The sequence below is a fragment of the Aulonocara sp. 'chitande type north' Nkhata Bay genome, linkage group LG11 (assembly GCF_057382095.1).
Source record: "Aulonocara sp. 'chitande type north' Nkhata Bay isolate Kocher_YH1m ecotype deep benthic linkage group LG11, A_spYH_male_GT1.1, whole genome shotgun sequence".
Classification (NCBI taxonomy): Eukaryota; Metazoa; Chordata; class Actinopteri; order Cichliformes; family Cichlidae; genus Aulonocara; species Aulonocara sp. 'chitande type north' Nkhata Bay.
The window spans coordinates 24,614,181-24,639,000 of NC_141354.1; the positions used below are offsets into that span (position 1 = coordinate 24,614,181).

General features: G+C 39.0%; 1 protein-coding gene across 2 annotated transcripts in view; it reads right to left on the reverse strand.

Annotated features, from left to right (window-relative positions):
• Positions 1-9,610: 9,610 nt before the first annotated feature.
• The window catches only part of grik5 (glutamate receptor, ionotropic, kainate 5), a 101,801-nt gene continuing 86,591 nt past the window's right edge, over positions 9,611-24,820 (reverse strand). Inside the window, exons 16-20 of one of the 2 annotated variants that reach the window (XM_086311300.1) lie at positions 22,078-22,243; positions 20,780-21,005; positions 18,781-18,909; positions 15,445-15,566; positions 9,611-14,040 (exon numbers count right to left, since the gene is read on the reverse strand). In XM_086311300.1, the coding sequence (XP_086167426.1) occupies positions 13,414-14,040; positions 15,445-15,566; positions 18,781-18,909; positions 20,780-21,005; positions 22,078-22,243 (1,270 nt within the window). In that variant the 3' untranslated portion in view covers positions 9,611-13,413. Of the gene's footprint in view, positions 14,041-15,399; positions 15,567-18,780; positions 18,910-20,779; positions 21,006-22,077; positions 22,244-24,820 lie in introns of both variants that reach the window. The other variant, XM_086311299.1, reaches the window with a different exon arrangement.

A 24,820-nucleotide genomic window follows, 5' to 3' on the forward strand; every position in this document is an offset into this window, starting at 1 on the left:
CTTCTGGACAATTTTCCCATTACTGTTGCGGTGTGTTCTGAACTAAACCAAGACACATGTTGTATTTATACTGTTTGCGCAGAAATTCACTTAAATTCAAAATGAGCTCTTCTAATCTTTTGAGATTTTGAGACAGCACCCCGCCCCCCGACTCCATCACCTGGGAAAGTGATCATGTTTTAAGACAGACTCTGTTATTTAATCTGTTAGCTCTGTTACACTTGAGTCTTATTCCTGTCTATGTCGGTGGGTCCTTTATTTTCTTCTCCAGTCATGACAGCCAGTTTCAATTTGGTTGCAAAGTTTTGAGACTTGAATAGTAATTGCAAGTAGACTGTTTGGTTGGTGCTCATTTTTTTCTTTCTTCTTTTCTAAATCCTCAAACGTAACAACAGCCTTAAACACACACAAAACATGTAATACAGGACTAGATTGTGGTTGTGAAAGTGAAATTTGCTGGACGTTTATTCTGTTTAAAGGTTTTCTCTTTGACTTGATTGTTGCTTGCTTCTATACTGTTAGATATGTTGGATCAAGGAGTGTTTTTGGTTGCAGGTAGTTTTCCATGACATGGCGCAGGCTGTAGTCGTAACAAAAGCTGTACTCTTTTATCTCCCACAGTATTTTAATTCAAAACATTACTTAAAGATTATGTGAAAATCCCGCCTGCAGGTGTTGTAGTGTTTTTTACTGTATGAAAAAAAGGGTGAAAATGTGGTTTGCAAACATACCACGCTGGTCTGTACCTGACAAACTGTCACCTGCTGGTTTTCAGACAGCATTTCCTCACAGTGTCAGTCTGTGGGTGTGAAAGTGTCTCAGTGCTGTCAGAGCATGTGTGAACAAAATCAGTTTTTCTTGTTGCAAAGTAATTTCGAAGGCTCATTTGAGCTGAATTTGTTGTGTGCGTTTTCATACTGAAAGTCAGTTCTTAAGAAATTTGATTATCTTTATAACCTGTGTTGTGAGAACAGAGTTGTGTTTTCTATGTAGCTGTCTCTAGATTGGCAGAAAAAAAACTCTGTTGCTAAAGTTTGGACAGATCTGACAGGTTGTGATTTTTTGAGTTTTTCCCTGTGAATGAGATAGCATGGGGGCTGTGCATTACTCAGTGTTGGAAAGACAGTGAAAAATGTACATTAATGGAATTTGCAGTTAAGTTGTATACATCCTATCATTACTTTACTATATTTTTCTTAACTAGTTTTAGTCCAGCAATGACTAAAAAACACCCACTGATAAAAGTTAAACCAACAAAGACTTTTGACTAAATATTTATTTTATTCTTTTAAATAAAAGAAATTAAAAGGAGTTAAAAGGGAATTTTTCCTTCCCACTGTCACCATAGTGCTTGGTCATAGGGGGTCATACGATTGTTGTTTTTTCTCTGTATGTATTATCGTACGATCTACCTTACAATATAAAGTGCCTTGAGGTGACTGCTGTTGTGATTTGGCGCTATATAAATAAAATTGAATTGAACTGAACTGAATAACCTCCGGATATTTTAGCAAACAACCCATGGATTCATAACTATTAGATTATTATATAAAATAAATGTTTTTAGAAACAGTGCATAAAACACCCTCCACACAGACTCAAATCTCGAAATTACAAAAGAATATGTTTGGCATTATTTACGACCCAAAAGCAGACATGTGCTGTTTCTCCAGTCTGCAACAAATTGTTTAATGAATTTTGGAGCAATTACAGAAAATTCTTCCTCAATGTTGAATTATGAAGACTTTGCATTATGTGGTCTATATAATATCAAAAGATTCAGACAATCTGAAGAAAACTCTGTACAAAACAACAAAGCTGATGATCAGGATTGACCCATGTCTATGATCTTCAGACTCTCAGGCAGCACTGCATTAAAAACAAGGATGATTCTCACACAACATTTCTAGAAGTTGTTGTCTGTAGAAATGTAGGTTATCATTGCAAAGAAGAAAGTCATATGTGAGCATGACCCAAAAACATCATCATCTTCTCTGGGCCAGTGCTCATTTATAATGGACTAAGGGGAAGTGGAACTGTTCTGTGTAACGCCGAGAAGGCCTTGCAGATTTCAGCAAGACAATGCTAAACTGCATACTGCAACTATTAAAACAAAAACTGTAGTAGAAGAGTCTGAGAGTTTATCTCGTCTGCCTGCATCCTTTAGGCAGCTGAAAACGTTTTGTACATCATGGAAAGAAAACTACCACAAAAAAAGACCCAAGAATTCTTTTTCAGACATGAATGGGACAACATCCCTCTCACAGAAGTCCAGCAGCTGGTCTCCTCAGTTGCCAGTTGTTTACTGACTGCTGTTCAAAGAAGAGGGGGCGCTACTGAGCGGTAAAAATGGCCCTGTCCCAACCTTTTTTAGGCACGTTGTTAAAATGAAATAAAAGTACACATTTTCTCAATATAAGCATTTCATACATTTTCTATATTATATATTTTTGGATAAATTTACATTTACATATTGTCCCAATTTATTTGGAATTAGTGTTTTGTTTTGTTTTTTGTATTGCAGGGACAAAAAAGAACAAACAGCCACAGTGAGCTACTTTCTGCAAGCCTCCAACATTTTATCAATGCAAATAACTTCTTCTTTTACCATGATGCAGTGAAAAGCTTCTATGGTAATCTCCACTACTGCAAAAACAAACTGCACCTGATTTTAATTCTGCAGTGTTTATATTGTATGTATTTCTGCAGGAGATTTAAGTAACACAGCCAACTCCTTTTATCCTGCAGAGGAGTGCTGCCACTAATGCCACAGAATACAGAAAGTTATTTTTCCTTTGAAAACCATCAAAGAAGAAGTTGAAGATTAAAGTAGAAAATTACACAATCAATAGAGAAGGCACTGGGCAATGAAGAAACCAGTATGTCATGCCAATGTTTACGTGGCAAATACAATGGAAAGTTAACTTGATTATTTATGATATGAAACTTTACTTCTGCAGCTTTAAATCAAATACAAGAAATGAAATGAAAAGATGGAGTGTATGGTTTGTAAGTTTTGTAAAGCTGCAGTCTGTTGTGAAGAACATTGCTCAGTATAAAAGTCACAATCCTGTCCTCAGGTGTTGCGTTGTGAGTGTAATTTTTGTTAAAATATAGTTTGCAAAGTTTCTGTAATGGTGCAGCCGTGTACAGAACACCATCATTATCACCGGCAGTTTTCTAGCATTTGCTGTGTTATTTCACTGAGGGTATGAAATATTGTCTGCAGTAAACTTTTATTTCTTTATATATTTATTTGCTGTTTACAATATTAAGCTCTTAAATCAAAGTTTCTTTATTTACTATTTAATGTTTTGATTTTTATGGTTGTTGTTTTGTTTTGTTTTTTGACAAATTCAAGAAACTTCAATGCAGCGCTTTATCTGTCATTTAGTCCCATAGAGAGTGCATAGATCTGCTACCGCTATACTTTTGTACATACTTATTTGTTGTTGTTGCTGATGCTACTGATGCGTAAATTTTTCCATTTTCACAGACCTTACCAATTCTGCGGTTTCTCTTTTCTGGTATGATGAGTTCAGTTTTGGCAGGAAATAGATGGCAAAGATAAGACTGGTGGTTTGAAGGGAATGATTTTGAAATAGATTTACAATAGCTCTAAGAAAGTCACACAGGAAGAGACTTTGGGCATTTCTGCTTAAAAGTTACAAAAATTCTCACAACATTTTGGCAGACTTTTTAAAATTTTATTTCATTAATTAATTTTGCTCTCAGAAAGTTCCATCATGACTAGTAGCTGTGTGGTCTGTATTTGGAAAGCATAATAAATTAGAATACATCAAACTGAGTATTTGAACACTAAGCATTGCAGATCTGCAATGATATACAAAAAAGACAGATGTTAATTGATATTTTGCTCCCAATATGATTTGATATATTACTCTATTGTTATTGATTTAGTAATGCACAACTCTTTTTAATGATCACAATACTGAATCTTCCTATTTGTAGGGATTAATGCAGCATATTAACAGCAATTTAAAGGCATTCAGTGACCAAGACCAAGATGAAGTGTTGTTCATCATTTCACCACACGGGGTCCCTGTTGTATTGGGGTGTTGCTGCATTACTTGCCTAAAGAAGAGGAAACTCACAGCCATCATTTATGTTGACAGCTGGTCTTGAAAGCACCCACTTTCAGAACTGGACTCTTATTGTTTAATCGCTTCGTTTACCAACAGCACTTTTTTTAAAAAGTCGCATTCGCTCATGATTTGAATTCTGACAAAAGTTAAGACAGTGTGTAAAATGTAAATATCACAAACAGAATGCAAGCGCCTGAAAATGCTGGATTTTACACTGTGTAGCATCCCCTCTTAACAACAGTCCATAAACATTTGGGAACTGAGGAAACCAGCTGCTGGGCTCATGGGAGAGGAATGTTGTCCCATTTTTGTCACATATATTTATTTTCTAGCTCCTCGGCTTTCTTTGTTGTATTTTTCATTTCACAATGCACCAAATGTGTTCACCCAAAAAAAGAAGCCTCATTTATTGAGATGACAACTCACACCCCCACTTCCACATACAGTGCACCACCACTGCCCACAAAAACCCCTTAAGTGCTGTCCCTTCAGCTCTGAGTGATATCACAACAGTTCCTATAACTCTTCTTTTTTGGCTCATTGTAAAATTGCAAAACGAGGAGTTTTACGGTAATGTTAAACCTAATGTTTTATTAATGCTTGCTTTAAACCACAGAACAAAGCACACATCTGTTACTGTTCTGACAGACTTGCGTTCAGAAAGAGTTTTTATGTTTTTTTGAGGCTGACTTAAGCCTAAGGTTTACTTAATTATTAATGGCTATGATGATATGATAGTAAATAAAAAGATAATGAAGCTGTAGGGCCTTTTCCCATCACCAAGAAAAAGAACATATATATAATTGCTGGATTGTATCTCTCTTTGAAGTGCGACACCCTCAGTCTCAATCTGCATCACCGTAGAAAAGATCTTGCACCTGTATGTGTAATAATTCAGAGCTTAGTTTTGTTTTCTTTGTTCTCATCAAAGTTGGCTTGAAATTTATTTTACTGTTCAAGCAGATGAATCATCTGAACAATCAAAATTTGAACAAGAAAACTTAAACCTGCCAAATCAACTGAGCTCACCTCTTTCAGTCACACATCACTGCATCCACTGTATCTGAGAGACAGAATGGATTTAATAAAAGGAACTGAACTTGCTATACTGGGAAAAGAGGAACTCACCAGTATGGTCTGACTAAAGATGTCTGATGTCTGAGTGATAAAAAAAAATGGAGTTAGTTACAGCTTGACTATCTGACACACTTGTATTCACCTTATTCTGATAACAGTGACATGTATTGTGGTTACTGTGATCACTATTATCAGCTCAAACAGTCCAGCATCGATCATCTTTTGGCTGTTCTGGGGGAGGACACGTGACAGTAAGACTTAAACTTCAGTCATTTCATGATCAATTTAAATACTAACTCACAGTGTTTTATTGCTATTTAATGACAAATTAAACTTATGTGAGTCTTGCCTCTGGAATTAAAACCAGTGGTGGATCCACTGGTCACAAATCCAACTCTGGCTGCTCCAACCAGTGGTTGAAGCCCAGTAACTACTGTTATTCAAGCAAATCTTTTTGCAAAACCATTTCTATGGAGCCTTTGTCCTTATAAAGACATTCTTTTCTGGGACAGGAGATAGAGCAAGTTGTCCACCAGGCACCAAGCAGACAGTCGTCCAATCCCCAGCTTTCCCAGTGTACATGTGGAAGTGCTCTTGGGCAAGATTCAGAACCCCAAACTGAACTTCCTTCTATTGTCCAAAAACATTCATGTTAGGTAACTTGGTGATTCTAAATTGGCCGTGGATGTGAGGCAGATGAATTGCTTTAAGTGTAAGTATCAACTCAGTATTACATAATAACAGACATATTATATATGGGCCATCATGGTGTAGTCCTACTCCTACTAGGAGAAAAAAACCTACATATTAAATATTTTTAACGTAACTATAAAGTAACTATTCGGCAAAAAGAATTTAGCCAGGAAGGAAAAATGTAACAGAGCATAAATAAAAGTGTGTTCCACTCTGGTGTCAGTAATTGTTTCGGTCTGGCCACGCTTGTATAGATTGTCTGCCATTGAGTACAATTAATTTTGACAAGGCACTACTCAGGCAGGTTGCATATGATACTTCACTTAGCTTTAACAACCAGTTTAGTGGTTCCTTCAAATTCACCACTGGGAAAGATGACAATGCTGCAGGTGGACGACCCAGCATCTGCAATTTCCACAGTCTGCAAATTATCGATTGTCCTGCCAACTTCACCCTCTCGCTCAGTGGAGAATTGGGAATATTTACCACAAACTGGCTGTTAAAAATAATGACGAGGACCATATTTCCTTCTGTCCGCTCTGGTTGCAGGAGAGACCACTGAACCTGAGTAATTTTTGTATTGTTTGGTTCTTGGATAAATTGGCAGAGCAGGGTGACATTGTTCTCGGTGGATGCATTAACTTCAGGCAGGACTTAGAGTTGCTGTGTGTCCAGAACTGCCAAAAAAAATAAATGACAAGATGGCATACACTGCATTTTTGTTAATTTTATTATTTATTTAACATTTACTCTAGACAAATCACACACATTGAATGTTTGTTTTTTTTCTGCATTGAATGTTGTATCCTGAGCTGAGCTGTGGTTGTTTGATTTCCATTATTTCAAGCCAATTTAAACTGCATAAATCTGCTCTAATCCAGTTTTTAAAACTTTATAACCACAAGTCTTACGTGGAAGTAATGCAATGTAAATCAGTGGTAGGTAGGATGATCTGTTGTAAATTTTCGCCGTGCACAACGGGAAATGGACACAAAAAAAGAAAAGAAGATTCCTTACAACTCACACCTTGTTCTTGGTTTTGTTCAAAATTTGCAAAGAAGGTGTTTTTAGTACAATTCTGTTTAAATAAAAGATGAAAACATGAAGTTTGGCAGCATGAGACGGGACACACAAAAAGAAAAAGTGTTTGCTCGCTTCTCTTCCTCCAAACCAATCAGACCAAAAATAAAAAGTAATTTAAAAAAATAACACAACCAGGATGTATTATTTATTTTGGTAACTTTATTTGACAGCAGCAGAGACGGAGAACAGAACTGCTCGTTCACAGAGAACAAGCTTGAATTGAAAAACCTTGTTAAGCTGTTTTTAGTTTGTTTGTTTTTCAACTGAACTGGAAGTCACGATGTGCCACAACTAAAGCATGTACTCCTGTTTCCTGTTCTGCTGCCGGGTTTTGAGACTTGTACAGTGTTAGAGGTTTTGTGAGTAGAGAGGAAGGCTGGAGTGTTCCTGCATGACAGCAGCCTGATTGTGAAACCGTAAACTTGACTGGACTGTTACTCGAGGTTTTGTTCTTATGAATTAGGTGCCTGCTTATCTCCATATCATACAACATGTTCAAAAACCCAGGACTGTTTTCTGTAAGTGTGTAGGCAGGCTGTAGTAATAACAACAATCCTCCTATATCTCTCCCAGTCATTTCTGTTGAACATTTGTGTAATGATCATGTCACAGTCCTGTCTGCAGGTGTTGCAGTATTTTGGTTTTTTTTATTTTAACAGGGGAGAAAAAAAAAGGGTGAAAATGTGGTTTGCAAACATACCATACTGGTCTATACCTTACGAACTGTCACCTTCTGGTTTTCAAACAGCATTTCCCCACAGTGTGAGTCTGTGGGTGTGATGTGAAAGTGTCTGCTCACTCGGTGTTGTCAGAGCTTGTATGAACAAAATCATTTTTTCTTGTTGTAAACTAGTTTGACAGCTCATTTGAATCTGTTGTGTGTGTTTTTAATACTGAAAGTCAGTTCTTGAGAAATCTGATTATCTTAACAATCTGTGCTGTGAACACAAAGCTGTTGTTTCTTTTCTTGTTGTTTTTTTCTCTGTGTAACGGTCTCTAGATTGGCTGTATAACTGAACTTTGTTGCTAAAAAAGAAAAAAAAGTTTTGACAGATCTGACAGGTGGTGATTTATTCTCTTCTTGAACTCTAGAGTTTTGTCTTGTCCGTGAGAAAGAGTGGAGGGAGTGCATTATTCAGTGCTGGACAGAAACTGCAAAGAGTACATTCATTTAAGTGTATGCGCTATTTACATTTTGCACTTGTGCTAGTACTTGAAATGTAAGTTCGTATCTCTACTGCACTATATCTGTCTGACAGTTACTGTTGGCGGTAAAAATTTTAAATAAGGTCGGTCTACAGAAGATTCAAATCTTATGCTAAAAAGCCTAAGGATGCATCAATACGATTTAAACCAGAAGCCTTGTGAAATACACACATTCCATACATTTTAAACTACTTAACTATCAAATAAAAGTATATAAAGTCCATATGTGTCCAAGTGAGCCAGTATGAATATATCCTATGTGTGTATGTATTAAGTGATGCATGTCTGATATGCGTATCTCTGCAGAACAGCTACCTTTACTATGATCCTTTGGGTAGTTTTTCTCAATAACATTGTTGTACCAGTACTATTATTTGTATTTGTAAAGTATCAAAGCACTTTGATATCAGCTTATCACTGAGCGAGGTTAAGGTTACCACCTAAAAAAAAATATGTAAAGTTTAAGTGTGGAAAACCTGAAATAAAAATCTATTATGTAGTAATTAAATTACATTTTGTAAAAAAAAAAAATGAAAATATAAAGTACATATAAGGTCTTCAGTTTGGTCAAAATATTTAGTAAAACCAGCATCAGAAGGTGTTGTGTCACACAGGCATGTGAAAAAGAAAGTTTTCACTGGCCTCTATGCAGCGCTATGAAAAACTAACTACACCCTTAGTGTTTACATGAGAATTAACAGGGTAGGTAGCAGCCAGGAGGTGCTAATCAAATCAGCTTGATTAAGTGATCATCAGCAAGTGTGAGCACCTCTACAAAAGCAGAAGTTTTAGCAGTTTGCTGGTCTGGAGCATTCAGGTGTGTGTTAACACAGTGCTACAATCTCTCTGGGAGTGGACGTCACAGCAAATTCACCCCAAGATCACACTCTGCAATGCTCAGAGATATTACATAAAACCAAAAACCCAAGAGCTACCTCTCAGACTCTACAGGCCTTAGTGGGCATTTTAAATGTTAAAGTTGATGACAGTACAATTAGAAAAAAGCTGAAGAAATATGGCTTGTTTTGAAGGGTTGCCAGGAGAAAGAACAGGACATAATCCCAAGCACAGCAGCAAATCTACAACAGAAGTGCTAAATAAAGAAAATAATAGAGGTGTTGCAATGGCCCGGTCAGAGTCCAGACCTCAACATGACTGATCTTAAGCTGTGCAGGGACCAATGTCTGCAAACCTCAATGAACAGAAGTAATGCTGTAAAGAATAACTTCAAAGAGAAAACAATTACTTGAGGTTCTTGCTGCTGAAAGTAGTTCTGCAAACTACTGAATCACTGGTTGTACTTTTTGTACTTTTAACAGGATATCATCCTATCAAAACTCTCTTTTTTCACGTTACTGTGTATTTATTGACGTTGAGGGCCTAAATGACTGAAAGAGTTGTTTGTTTCTAAAATCTGGCCCTTAACTAAATCACTTCATCCCTCTATTAGAATAAAAACATGACATCAGTGAGCTTTCTATTAAAAAAAGCAAAGACACGTACCACTGTGGGACTGTTTGAATATTTTTATTCCAAAAGAAGTCTGTGTGTCTATAGGTTTGAACAACAGGGCGGGCTCTGAAGAACATCATTTCACCTTCATCCCAACACCTCCCATCCTCCACCCTTCACCCACACACACACACACACACCACAGAGCCTCTCGTCTTCAATAGTAATAATAACAATTTCATCATAATAGTCATTAGTTTTAATAATCCATTTAGCACTAGTATAGAAATATGAAAAAATACCAAAGAAAACAACATAAAAGTAAACAAATGTTTGTTTCGTGGAGTGAATGTTCAGACATCCCATTGGATCTGTTTTGTGACCCTCCCTTCCCATTTAGATTAATACTAGCAATATTTTGGCTTTTTTTTTTTTTTTGAATGTATTTTTTTAGAGCTTGTACCTTCCTCTCGCTTCTCCACAATAATGCACCGCAGCTTGTAAATGCTTTCAGCTGATGGTTTAAAGCTGTTTGTGGCCACTTGATGGCTGTGTGGTACTGTCACACATCAGGTTTCCGGAGCTTGTATGAACCATGGAAGTCATTAAAGAAACTCAGAAGACAACTTTGAAAACAACAAACAACCGGTGGGTTTACAGCCTTTAGACAACAAAGGAATCGGAGACGAAGGCGTAGCGGATGAGTGTGTTTTTGTTTGTGTGTGCTGTAAAGATTTGTGAAAAAGGTTCGCTCCTGTCAGCATTCTGGACACAAAGGCAGAAGTAAACAGAGAGAGAGAGAGAGGCATCAAATCAAGCCTGCTTCTGCTGACAGCAATCATTCAACAAGAAACGGCATAATGTGTGCAAACAATGTTATCATTCGTTATCTGGAGCACAACAGTGTCAACAAACCTGCTTCCCCGCAAAATGCATAACATTATATAGCAATGCAGTGTTAGTCTAGACAACAATGCCTTCATTTTTCTGAGGGATTTGTAAAGGGTGAACTGGTGGCTTTGCACATTATCTTACACACTTAGCATTACTGCTGGTTATGGGATGCTGCAGTTGGGATTTGGAAGATAATAGGGGACACATCTTTACGTTGGAGAACGGCAATTCCAAACTACGGGCAAGAGGGAGACAAAAAAGAAAGATACTGATGCGGGCAGGGAGCGGGGACACTGTGTTTTCCAATAATTAGGAATCAGCTTCTAAAGCATTACATTCATAAACTCTGTCAGGAAATCAATCTGTGAAGAAACCCAATAACAAAACACAGACGCTGTCTTATACTGTAACCGTTGCATTTGCTAACTCTTACATCTTGAATGTTGGTGTTCCAGAAAGACTTTATTACAACTGTCACTGTAAGTACACTAACCACAACTAAGTGGGTGTATCGAACGCCCCTAGTCCACTAAGTAGAGAATCATTCAGCAGGGATTAATTTGGAAACTGACTGGGCAACAGGTTCAATGCACATCGAGTCAGTGACCTGTAGAAAATGCAAATGCTGCACATGATAATAATGGAACATTAACATTCTGAGTAATATGTCTGCATTAATCATGCAAACATAACATGAACTGTTCGGCAGAGGTATACATACGCTATACCGTGGCAGCGTGTAAAATTAATTACGCTTATATTTGATCTAAGGAGAACAACACGCCTGCTGCCTCTCTCGCATTCATGTAAATAATTGGATTTACTGCTGACATAAAGCTGGTCTGATTTTTTTTTTTTTCCATTAGACCACAACAGGCCGAGCACTACACTGCATCTGTGCCCACAGATGCCCACAAACAGAGGAAGATGGAGGATTAGTAAACAATGTCTATATTCCCGCTGAAACACGGAGTGCAGTCCCATTTTAAAAAGGCAACACAGCTGGGAACTGCAGTTTTTAGCAGATGTTGGAGAAAGAATAGTAAAGGCTATATTTACTGGGGGACTATTTTTAGGCACTGGTTGTTGCAGTCAGTATTTAACAGGGTCGATACAAAGGAACATGTCCCCTAGTTGAACTGCAATTTGTTGACAATTAAAAAATCCAGACTGATAACTGTTGTATGTAATGTATTTTGTGCCACAGTTGTTGAAGCTGGTCTAAAAAGGTCTTGTATGTTGAGCAAAAACTGAACAAGTTTTAAAGCAAAAGGGCAAAAACATGCAAACCCACCAGTATTTCTCCCTTTAGGCACACTTTGCTTGTACACTAGAGTCTGTTTTCATTGGAGTTTCACAAAACTGTAAGGCTATAACATTAACAACATAATTAAAACAGATTCGCTTCCCAGCCAGAGAGAAAAAACATTTCTTCTACATCTATTTATCAGCGCGTTTCCCTGCATTCGACCCCCTCCTGAATGGGTCCCCAGCCACTGAGGGGAGTAATTAGGTGATCAAAAGCTTGAGACGGTATTGACAAGGCTGGGTTGAGTCTATCATACTGGCAGGAGCCGCTGCTGTGGACGACCAAGATAGCCTGTCGAACAGAGAGATGGGAGGAAGCCGCATTTATAGTCTGCTGGCGCATTAACAAGCCCCTTAAAAGATGCCCAGAATTAACAGATCAGGACAGATCTATTAATGGAAGTAGTTCAGTGAGGGAATTCTTATTCAAATTCAGTAGTGTCCTTTTTTAACTCTCTGGCTCTTTCCACCTCCTCTTTTCCGGCTCGTCTCTATCTTGCCTCTCTGTCTCTGACTCGCCCAGTCTCTCTATCTTGTCTACATGGTGTGAACAGAGGTGAAAAAGAAGTAAGGGCTTGGCAAGCGTTACCCAGGATAACGAGGGACATTAATTTCACATTTCAAAGCCTCTTGCTCGCTCGCTCATTCGCTCCCTCTCTCTCCCTTTTTGTGTCTGTCTGAATATCTAACATTGGTAGAAAGAAGCTGTTGCTGGGTACACGGTTCTCCTCGTTTTGAGCAGTTACGGACAGACTTACAGGAAGCACAAATTTTACACACACACGCACACACAGTGTAAAGAAAGGCAGACCAACAGTTTTCTCTGCTACCGTTTGCATTACGTTGCCTTGAAGTTGTTTCATCCAGCTTCCCCGATCCCATCCAAAAAGCAGCTATGGGGCACAGGGAGGGGCACAAAACTCTCGAACACAATTAGCTGTTGTCAAGTGTCTTGGTATGTTATAATCCACCATATTGTCACACGTAGTCTGTTATTTAACTCTGAAATTCCCACTTAGAACAATGGTAACAAAAAGACAACAGAAAAAAAACACCAGGAATAAATTCTCTGGAAGTCAGTTGCTGTTTTAAAACCACATACAGATACAGTATGTCCACCAGCAAGGCTTCATTTCAGTAAAGGGCTGGTTAGCTTCCAGTGAAGTGTCCGTGAAAGAAAACCAGGACCCTCAAATGAGAAGTGACACGAGAGGGGAGTAAGGAGACAAAAGGAGGCCAGCGGGCACTGACGCGTGGTCATGTGCATCTCCTCTCTCTTTTATCCAAACTGAACTGTTCTTCTTAGCCAAATGCAAACACTTAACCGATGACCACCTCTCTGTGTCTTCAGTTCTGAAGTGGATGAAGTCTTGGTCCCCCATGTTTCTTCTCGTTCTTGCTCCGTGTTGGCTGGCATTATCATGAGTTCAACTCCTTTTTCTTTTTTTTTCTTTTTTTTTTTACTCCTTTGTTCCCTCATCTCAAACATTTCAGTTCTCGGATGAATCTGATCAGTGGAAACAGTGTTTTTTCTAAGCAGCGCAAATGTCCCTCACCCATATATCTCACCCCTCTACCTCACTCGCTTCATTCCTCAGTCCTGGTCCCCAAGAAGGTCTGAGGTGTTGCTGCTCTGCGGAGGTGGAATGGGTCGAGGGGTATGAGCTGGGGGGCTGTGATGTAGTCGCCTTGGGCTGGGCACGCCTCCACCCTCACTGTCTGTATTGGACGAGGATGGGGGTGGGGGTGGAGGTATCCGGGGCAGGGGGGCGGATGAAGGGGGTATTCTTGTTGACGCTGATCCTATACTGCTACCTGATCTCAGGCTCTGGATCCTTCGGCACTCCTGGCAGATCCTCACGTGGGTGCAGCTGCGCGCAGGCAGCATCACAGGGGTGGGGGCAGGTGGAGGTGGGGTGGTGTTGGCTCCAAGCGGATCATCTAGGATCCTTTGGGGCCCAGGGCCCAGATCTGGTTGCCCCGTTCCTCCGGCTCCCCCTCCAGCTCCACCTGTCAGGGGGCCAGCTCCGCTGTACAGCTTGCCGTTGCTGAGCCGCATCTCCCGGACCAGGCGCAGGGGCCGAGGGGCCCCCAGAGCAATGCGGGTAGGGTGACGCAAGGCTGCTGAGCTGCTCAGGGGCCGTCTGCGGCGCATTCGAGAGCTCTTTTTACAGGAGACGGCGTTTCGGAACTCTGTGATCATCTCCTGACAGACAGACACCTAAAGGACGTACGGAAGGAGGGAGGAAAGAAGAAAGACGGAAGGGAAGGAAGAGGAAAGGAGGCAAAGGCAGGGGAGGAGGTGCCATAGACACAAAGTAGGCAGGCAGCAGAACAAGACAAGTGGTAAGGCAGTACATAAATAGGAGAGCGGAGGGAGAACAAGAAAATTGAAAGGAAAAGCAAAACAAAAAGAACAAGCCGGCAACAAGGCAGAACAGACACAGTGGGCATGGTAAACAAAAAGGAGCAGGAGAAGCGAGGGCGCAGAGACCAACAAATGGAAAGATGGTTTGAAAATAAATGGAGAGGTCATAGGAAGGATGTGTGGATGGATAGAGATGGGAGAATATCCAAGAAGCAGAGAGAGTTATTACAATCCAAACACACGGAACAGCAAAATGTTTAGTTTATGGGCACTTCATTATGGCACCATGAACGGACAGGCAGGCCGGCACACTCAGGCGCACAAATACAGAAGCATTCACTCGTACAGCAACTGTGCACAGCCTCAAACACACACACACACACAAACACACACATAAACACATTCTAAACCAAACTTTCACATCCACCAATACTCATCATCATTCCAGCTGCATGACTACTGCGATACGCACACATGACTAACAAAATGCATCAACGTGTCCACTACAGGCCAACCACATTCTCAATGAAAGCATGATTTATAAAAAGTCATGTGCTCACATAAACAGAAACAGTACTCGTTATTGGAGAACACACACTGATGGTCGAATGACAGGAGGAGAGTGTGTGTGTGTGCATGGGTGTGTGTGTGTGTGGGTGTGTGCGTTTGAGAGAGAGAGAGACAGAGGGAGACGCACAATGACATGAGTGAGAAGCAATACACACAACAATGGAAACGAAGAATACCAGCGTACATGTGAGGCATGTAAAAGAAGATACATCATGACATTTAATGCCAGGGAAAAAAGTTCACACTACTTCTTTATGCAAGCAAATATTGGCATTTCTCAATATTGCTTATCCAACTATCATGTTTAGCTCACAAACACTTGCTGCCATACTGTTAAACACCGAACACTAAAAGGGCACAGTGAAATCAAAACAGGCAGAACATGCGATTAGATTCTCTAGCTGTCGTAAAATTCGAACGCTACAGCAGGTCAGAGCCACGTACTTAAACATTCCTCTCATCTCACATGCACAAAACACAGTGAACCTTGAATGTTACGGCACAAACAAACACATACAAATGGAGGCAAAAGCTGAAAAAGTAACCCATCCATTCTCTTTCTCACACACATACGAACACAACACAGGGACACACACCAAATAACATAATCAAAAGGGATGGCGGGATGCCATGGGAACCTACTGGGGTGTGTCTGTGGGGTCGGCGAGGGCAGGTATGGGGGCATACCTCATCAGTCTCTGCCGAGCGGCGTGTCGACCACACAAACTCCATAATGGCCACAAACACAGCGATAATGAGGCCACAGATCAGCACAACGAAGATGCCCCCAATGTTCTCCATGCCCAGACCTTGACAACAGGCCACAGGAGACAAAGATTAGCACATACGTGCGCAAATGCATCATAATGGGCAACTGTTTATTGTCAAAGGAGGTTTACAAGCACAGTGAAAAAAGACATAGTTGAAGGAGCACTTCTGGCAATTATGATTCATTGTCTCTTACTTAACTTATATAATTTTATTTATAAATGATTGAATAGATTTATGATTATATTCGACTATTCTGAATGTGTGCATACTGATATTCAGTTAGTGCACGTGATGAAGGATAATAGGAAAGTATTAATGTGCAGCTGCTCAAAATTGTGCATGCTAAATAGAAACGATTGTACATACGATCAAAAAACGAGACTAGGAAGGAAGATAAACCGACACCTGTTTGTCAGCTGTAGTCTGTGCTTTAATAAGCCCAGACATGAGTGAGTGTGTCAGCAAAGAGAGCTGAAATATTAAGCATGTTATGTAATACGACATTGTTTTTGATGTTTGTTACTGTTATTGTTAAAGCATCAAGGTTGTGTTTCATTTACTTTCATGTTAGATTGTTACAGCTGTGATACTCTAAGGGAAGTGAGCTGCAGGGTTGATGACCTGCCGTGTTGGTGAGAATGAAGTTTGGCTCAGTTTAAAAGTACAATGCTGTGAATTAAACTTTGAATTAAAAAAATTACAATTTTGAGCAAAAATGCAGATCATGATGCCATGGGCCTTTGCGCAAAAGGGACTAAAACATATCAAGGTTAGGTTACTTATCCATAATGGTATTGTACATGTACATCGCCAATAAAGGGCTATTCTATTCTATAATTGTCTATAATGAGGTTAGTAAAACATAACTCATTAACTGAAAACAATTAAGTTAATTTATAATAAAACACGGTGAAAAAGCTTGACTTTTAAAATCATTAACCTAAAAAAATGAGGCCAAAATTGCCTTGTTTTGCTATCAGTGCACTAATTGTTCATTTGCCTCAAGAGGCTTTGCCATCTGTACCACATACAGCACCAACTATTACAACTATCATTAGGCTCACTTTAGATAATGATGAAAAATAACTAAAGAAAACAGGAACAAAATAACAAAAAGACGTGCAATTTAAGTTGAATGTAGAGAAGAGAACAGTGTACGGCAAGGTTCAAGTACAAACACTGAGGGCAATAATGGGCAAAGACATAATTTTTCTACCTTTGCATTTGTACACCACCGCATTATTATTTCCCTCATTATTTCATGTTAAAAGAAGCCAACATAATATCTGACTTTGGCTCAAAGTGTTGAATTCGCATTAGATAGCTTTTCAATGTCATTTTAAATAGAGCCTGAAGAGCTGTCAGTGCAAGTAATGGAGGCCATCACTGGGCTGAACAAAGAAAAATAAACCTAGATAAAGAGCAAAAAGTTTAGGCGTGGCCGAATCAAAAATCTGATACATTCTTAAGAAGAATTAAGTCTGTCTTTTGGTGTTGGAGTGATCAGCTCTGCAACACCAGAGGGCCTGAAAACCCACAGAAGACAAATAAGATGGATAATGACAGATTTTTTTCCATGGTTAAGAAAAACATCTTCACAACATCTAACAAAGCCAAGAACACTCGCGAGGACGTAAGTGTATCTTTGTCAAAGTCTGCAATTACGAGGCGCCTTCATGAATGCAAATACAGAGCATTTACAATAAGCTACAAACCAGTAGTTACACTCAAGAACAAGAAGGCCAGATTAGTATTTTCCACAGAACAAATAAAGAGTCTGTAGATATCTGGAAAAAAAAATGTTTAAACGGGAAAACTTAGATTCACTTGTGCCAGAGTGAAAGGAAGAAAAATGTAGAGCAAAAAGAAAGAAAGAAAGATTCTGACAAATGCTGCAAAATTGATCGGGCAGTGCTTCACAAGTTAATGCTGAAAATACAACCCAAGAAATTCTCAAGGCAAAGAAATGGGTTTATTCTTCACTGGTCAAGTTGGTCACCTAATCTAAACCAAACAGAGCATTCTTTTATTAAATATAAAACACCCAAAGATAAGCAGCAAGTGAAAGTGACTGCCGCAGAGGCCTGGGAGAGTCCTTTAAAGGAGGAAATGCAGAATTGGATTTCTGACAGTCAATGGCTTGAAGGATTTTCATCCAAGTATTAAAAACAGTCCCTGTATTTCAAATTATGTTAGTCCAATTAATTTTGAGGCTCTGAAAATGAGTGACTTTATATAAAATGTTGCTGTAATCTCTAAACTCATTAAATGTCTTGTTAAACCACATGAATTGAAGTTTAAAGTACGCACTTCAATCACATCTTGACAGTTTTATTTAAAATCCACTGTGGTGGTGTACAGAGGTTAAATAACACAAATCGACCTAACTATGTGATGGGAGAACTAATGGTGTGCACTTTAAACCTGCTGATAGTCGCAGGCTGCTTATTTTTATCTTCTATTTTTTTGCGCTATGCTAAACTAAGCTAAGCTAACCAGACTCTAGCTTGATGCTACTGTTCTTGTACAGATTTCTATTTCAGCTGTTGATTAAGTATCAGAAAACACCTTAATTGTCATAATATTCATAATGTAAGTTTTGCACAATTCATATTTTCTAATTGATAATCTGCTGGAAGTAAGTGGTCTAACAAAGATGCTACCATGCTGCGTTGTGGAAAGTACTAGACTTTCCATCTTCTACAGCTTGACCCACAGTAATAACCAAAAACTTAATGTGAGTGTAATCCTAAATCACTACTCAGTACTCTTTCATCTGAGTTTCAAATTTAAATTGCCTGGAATGAAGTGCTTGAGTGACAAACAGAATTATAGGGCCCTGAAGGGTTTGAGATAAACTGCACTGATAAAGTGTAACAATACTGAAATGCCTGAACTGAAGCATTTTGTTAGCAAAATAATTTTTAAAAGAGATTTTCATCTGACATCAGTGGCATAAACGCAGAGATGTTTTCATCATCTCTGTCATTCATGCAGAAGCTTTGCCCACACATATACACACACTTAATACACACATGTAAACAGATACACTGTCTCCAATAAAATTCACATTATGCACCACCTGAGACAAACAGAAGACATCTGGGAAAGTAGATTGTGCTAAGTACCCTTCGCAAGGACATTAGGTTAGGCATTAGCCATTAGCTGGACGGTAGCAGAGAGTGAGGAGACTATTACTGGGGACATTAGAGAGAAGGAGGCAACGGAGGCAGACAGCTGCGGTCGACTCACCCTTGGCACGGTGGTCCTCCTCTTTGGGACATTGGCCTCCCTCCCACCACCTCCTCTTTAGTATCTCCAGCCTGTTATTCTCCTGCAGCTGGAGGATGGCCAGTGTGATCTCATCTCTGAATGGAGATCCTGGAAAAAAACAAGAAGGCAGGATAAGAGCAAGTGGTGGGCAAGGTGCAGCATAAGAGACCAGACAGGGGAGAGATTTTTTTTTCAGAAAAAGGGGAAAAACATGAAATGATTAAGTGTTAAAGAGACTAAGCAGAAAAAGAGAATTGCCGCTGCAGCTTGGAGATGGCTAGAAGTGATCTTATGGTGAGAATAAAGAGAGGATTAGTGAGAGATAGACAGCAAGATAACAACTAGACGGACACAGTGGTTCAGCAGCTGGTTGAATAGCATACAAAGTATGTAGCAAACCAGATATGCTGGACCAGATTTAGAGGGTTTAAAGGTTCCGTCTGTGCAAATGACAAATATGTTTTCTTTAGCATAATGGTATTTAGCTGTGAAGATAATCAACAGGCAGCTTTTATTAGACAGGCCTTCTGCACATAAACAGTCTCTATAGAAAGTGTTGACAGTTGTTCAGTGATTATCATGCCTCCTTCGCTAAGTCACTGCTGGAGAACACCAACCTCCCGCCAGAAAAAAAACGATTTCAATCAGGACAACTAATGACTGCAGCAATATAAATTTGGCATCACCTCCCACCACTTTCCCATGCTTCTATGTGGATACACAGAAAGCTGGAGGCTGGGAGAGATGCAGCAAGACAACCCAGTAAAGCAGGTACAAGTTATAACGCACAGGACACGAAAAGGTAGAACAGAGGTTATGGTGGGTTGCCAAGCAGCTTGCTGATGAACAGCAACTGTAGACACCCTAATGAGATTTTAATAGCATATCCTTAAGGAGATCTGTCATCTAATTCCCAGCAAGAAATTATTCAAGTGTAAAAATATCTGCCTATTTCTTTAAATTTAAACAGCCTCTTACCTGGAGGTGAGTGGGATAATATGTTTGGTTTTTTTCCTCTTATGTCCCTTATTTCACGTCTGTGGTCTTTCCTTCTTTATTCTGTGTCTGCTTTTTCTCTCCATTCCTCCACAGCCTTGGTCAATAATAGACAGTGAGATATGGCTGACCTCTTCATAGGAACAGATTACTGTGATTCAGTGACAATCTCATCTAAGTGCTAAAAAGTGGCATCACGAGCGCTGGGCGTGAGTGGAAAAGCAATTAACTGTGTGCACGTTACTTCCATTTGAAATAGCTGCTAATCCCACAGATAAAAAATAAACCGACCACGTACAAGACAATTTTCAGGTCTAATCTCACAAATCACAGACAACTACATGTGTCTATTTAGCATAATTGATCTCATGCTTCTCACGCTGTCATTTAATGAGGTTTTTTTTTTCTTTTTGTCAAATAATTGTATAATTTTAGAAACGAGATAGCTCCTTGTCACTTATGATTAAGCAGCCTGGTCTCTGTTGTAGATGCTCAGTCACAGTATTTCGCTTTATGTGGTACACCTGTTCAACTGCTCATTAATGCAAACATCAAATTAGCTGATGACATGGATGCAACTCAAGTCACATGTCAGGTACATTAAAGGGGATTTGAAATGTTAACCTGTTGCTTTTTATCAGTTATATTTTAACTTGAACCACTCAGAATAATTAAAACTAAAAATCTGCATGCATAATTTTTTTAAATACTACATCATGTTATTCTTTTAGTTCACAAGCTGTGAAACAGCACTTTTAAAATGCGTCAGCAATGTCTGTAATTATCAAAAAGGGAACAGTGTTACATCTCTACTAGCTTCCCAGTTGCTTTTTCATAACTTTATAGATATATTTGGAGTCTTGGAGCAATTAAAAAAGTTATGAGATACATTTTTAAGACATTTCTCTGCGTACAGAAATATTTAAAGTAGGTAATACATTATCAGGTGCTGCATGACCTTTTTGTGATGCAGTATTTTTACCTAGTGGCATGCCAATGCCGTAACCCTTGGTGTCCAGCAGGCCTCCGATCTGTGTGAGATTACAGTTCAGGCCACGGTGATATTCGTTCATAGTGCTCTCCATCAGGAAAGCATACTTGGAGTTGACCACACGGGCGATGCCTTCCTCCGTGCTTTTCACAAATACGCTAGGCTGCTTGGAGTTCATGTAGTTCCACATCCGCTGGTAGGTCTGGTACCTTGAGTTCTGCAGAGGAAACAGGAACACAACAACGGCAATTCAGCAGTAATTACAGGTGAATATACAAGTTTCCCCGACAAGAAGGAATATGAAAGAGATGCATTAAAGATAAACGGGAAGGGAAGTACACACAGGAGAGAAAATCAGGTGTGAACAATGGCAAGCAGAGTAAAAATATCAATAGCAAACAGAGGGAAAAAGCAGCGCGGAGAGTGGAGGGAGAAAAAAGGAAAGTGAAGCAAAGCAACAGATTATTTGCTCACAGCGTAGCTGATGCATCATCTTTCATACAGATGGAAGTAAATCAGCACACAGGAGGTGGTTCAGCACTTAACAAAAAATGGCAAGATCCAAAACAGGATTAAATGTACAATTACATGTAGTATCTCTTTGTATGGGAGAAGAAAGGAAAAGGGTATAGATGGTAGCATCTGTGTACAACAATGAGATTGTGTATGCGTGTGTGGATTAGGTATTGAGTGGGGTAATGTACTGTGGCAATGAAACTGGCTTATGTAGGCAAACACACACCATTCTTTCTTATATCCGCCATTTGGACGAACACTAGTGACTGAAAAATAAACTCTAACTGGCATTTTGCCATTTACCAACATATAAACATACATTTTTTAAACACTCACCTACACACACTCCTCTATACTAACACACCCACACACAAATACAAGACCTACACACACACACACATGCGCACACCCACACTATGACAAACACAGATGTCAACACAGATGCCGGTAGCATTCTCATAAGCAAACACAGGCAGTCAGCCACTTAACACAAACACAAACAGCCATAAAGAAAACAAGAGAGAAACTCAGAGACAGAGTGGCAAATATGAGGATAATCGTTCACTCTGTTCTCAGCAATGAAGAGAGAAGCACTGCGGTCCATTACATGTAACACATAGAAAACTTTATGAACAACTATTTCCTGAATTGCTATCAGAGCGATTTAGGGAGTTAGTCAATCCAAACAGCTACACAAACAAATATTTAACACGGATAAAAGCACACATATAATTATTCCCAAATTCCGAACCCAAGCACAACCGGAGCCGCACCATAAAGAAGGTCATGGTGCTCCCGCCGTGGATCGTGCCATACTCGATGTTCGTCTGGTCGGCCAAATCGTCTGGAGACTCAATGGGAACCTCCATCCGCTGGACAGTCAGGAAGGCCGCCAAGTTGGCCGTGTAGGAGGAAATGATGATCAGGGTGAAAGCCCACCTGCAAGGTGGAAAAAGGCGAGGAAAAAGAGAGATGAAGGGAGAGATAAAGCACCACTGGAGTGGCAACAGTGATCCATCATGGTATTGATAAGCTGCAAAATTCATACATAATACACCAGTTATTTTGGCGAATATCAGTAGAGACACTTTGCTGGGTTTGAGTTAACCCAGCAAAGGAAACACCTGACACATCAGGACGTTTATCAAATTGAACATCTTAAAAAGTGTCACAGTAAAATAGCCCCACTTAATCATTTTCAAATGATAATACACTTCAGTGCAATGATTGTAGCTTCACATCTATTTTCCCATCACTTTAGATACTCCGCACTAATAACATTGAAAATGGGACTTCTTGCATGTCTACAAACTTTATTCAAAGAGAACATCATGTACTGACTATGCTTAACATCTTGCTCACCTCCCTGTAATCTAGCTGTTCCTGTCTTCCTTTATCTCCTCAGCTCTTAGTGGTTATTATTTCGTTCTCTTGTGCCTCTTCTCACATTCACTCTCACTATTGGAGTGCCGTCAGGCTAGTATTTCTGTGAGCTTAGTGAGCTTTTGTCAACCGTTTCCATAAAACTACGGGACTCAAACAGTTTTTTAATGACACATCCAGTAAAATGTTTTAAATGACATTAAAAAATGAACTATTCTCTTGCAGACATGGGCCTTAAAATTGTATTTACCTTTTTTTTTTTTTAAATATATACCGTATACTCAAAATAGTTAACAAGGAAAATCATGTATTGTTTGGAACCTGATTATCTGGTGATTATAAAGTATTAACATGTGTTTTTACTTTATAAAAATGGTTAGTAATGGATAAAATACTGATTTATTTTGCCTCACAGGAACCTTACTAAGGCATAATTTATTAGTTTAAACAACTCAACACCCCAAAGTCACATCAAGCATCAGACTCCTTGAAGCACAGGCTGAGGAGGAGGAGTGGCAGCAATCTGTCACTCTAGGTTATCAATCAACTAAAAATTAATTCAAAAGCTTTACTCCTAACCTTGCACACCTTAATTGGAAAATACAAGAAAACTGTTTTATTTGTAGTCATCCATCGTCCACTTGGCCCTCTTTATAGCATTCAGTTCTCATTTCTGTTAAAATAATTATAATGGGTGATCATTCATGTAGATGCTGAAAATGACAGCCTCAACATTGAATTTAATTTATTATTAGATTCAATTTTCTTCTCTCAAAATGTAAATGAGCTCACTCACTGTTTTAATCACACTCTGGCTTTTGTCCTGACTTATAGCATAGAAACTGAACATTGAGCAGTATCCCCTGAAAACCCTCCTTTTGTTTTAATAACACTTAATAACACTTAGTGCGTTAAATAATAATGGACTACAGAGCACTGGAAAACAAATTCAGTGCACTGCATGTCTTTTGGAAAGTGCTGTAACAAAATATAAAGAAGTGCTTTCTTCTTTGTTATCTTCTTTAATGCTTTGTAACAACACAATGCAGAACAGCTACCCAAAATTTACTCCCAGAGCTTAATTATCTTGTTAATATCCTCACTGTGTATGGCCCTGATTACTGTGGCTCCTCTGTAAAGAAACCAACAAATCAGAGATGCTTGACTCCCTGCTATAACCCACAAACATACGCTTTAAAACAGATAACTCAGCTAAAGAGCTCACTAATCTAGAAATTCTTCACTTTGCATGGAAACACAGTTTGTTGCTCTATAAAAAGCCCTCTGTAAAGCTATTTGTCACAGATTGAGTAAAACAGGAAAATTCCAACCCTTCTTTTAAGCACTGTAGCCAATACTATGGATATTTATTTAGACTTTTTCTCTTGTAACAATCCTTCTAAACGAACTTCAGTCATTTCGTCCTTTAAACCATCAACATCTCTGTCAGTCTTCATTCTTACAAGACTTTCAAAGAGGTCTTACCATTAATTAAAGCTACAATTCTAAATATGATTAATTTAGCTCTATCAATAGGCTACGTACTACAGTAATAGTAATTAAACCTCTACTTAAAAGCCACCACTTGATCCACCTGTCTTAGATAATTATAGAACAATCTTCAACGTTCCTCTTTTCAAAATCCTTGAAAGAATAGTTGTAAAACAGTTAACTGATCATCTGCAGAGGAATGGTTTATTTGAAGAGTTTCAGTCAAGATTCAGAATTCATCACAGCACAGAAACAGCATTAGTTTCAACATTAGTGAAAGTTACAAATGATATTCTTATAACAGTGGACTCATCTCTGTGCTCGTCAGTGCAGCATTTTATACTGTTGACCACAAACTTTTATTACAGAGATCTGAGCCCACCTTTGCTATTATATACTCTTAGACATTGCTATTAGAAGATATAGCATATATTTGCATTGCTATTTAGATTAAGTCAGATAATACAAATCAAGTAGTTAAACTATAGGCATGTCTTAAAGACACAAAGGCGTGAATGATCTCCTAATTCCTGCATCTAAATTGCACTTAGCCCAAAAAATATTAGAAACATGTCTAACCAGATACTCAGGATGGCATTATCTTGGCTTCCAGTAACACTCATTTTTGACCATTTCTTTCCT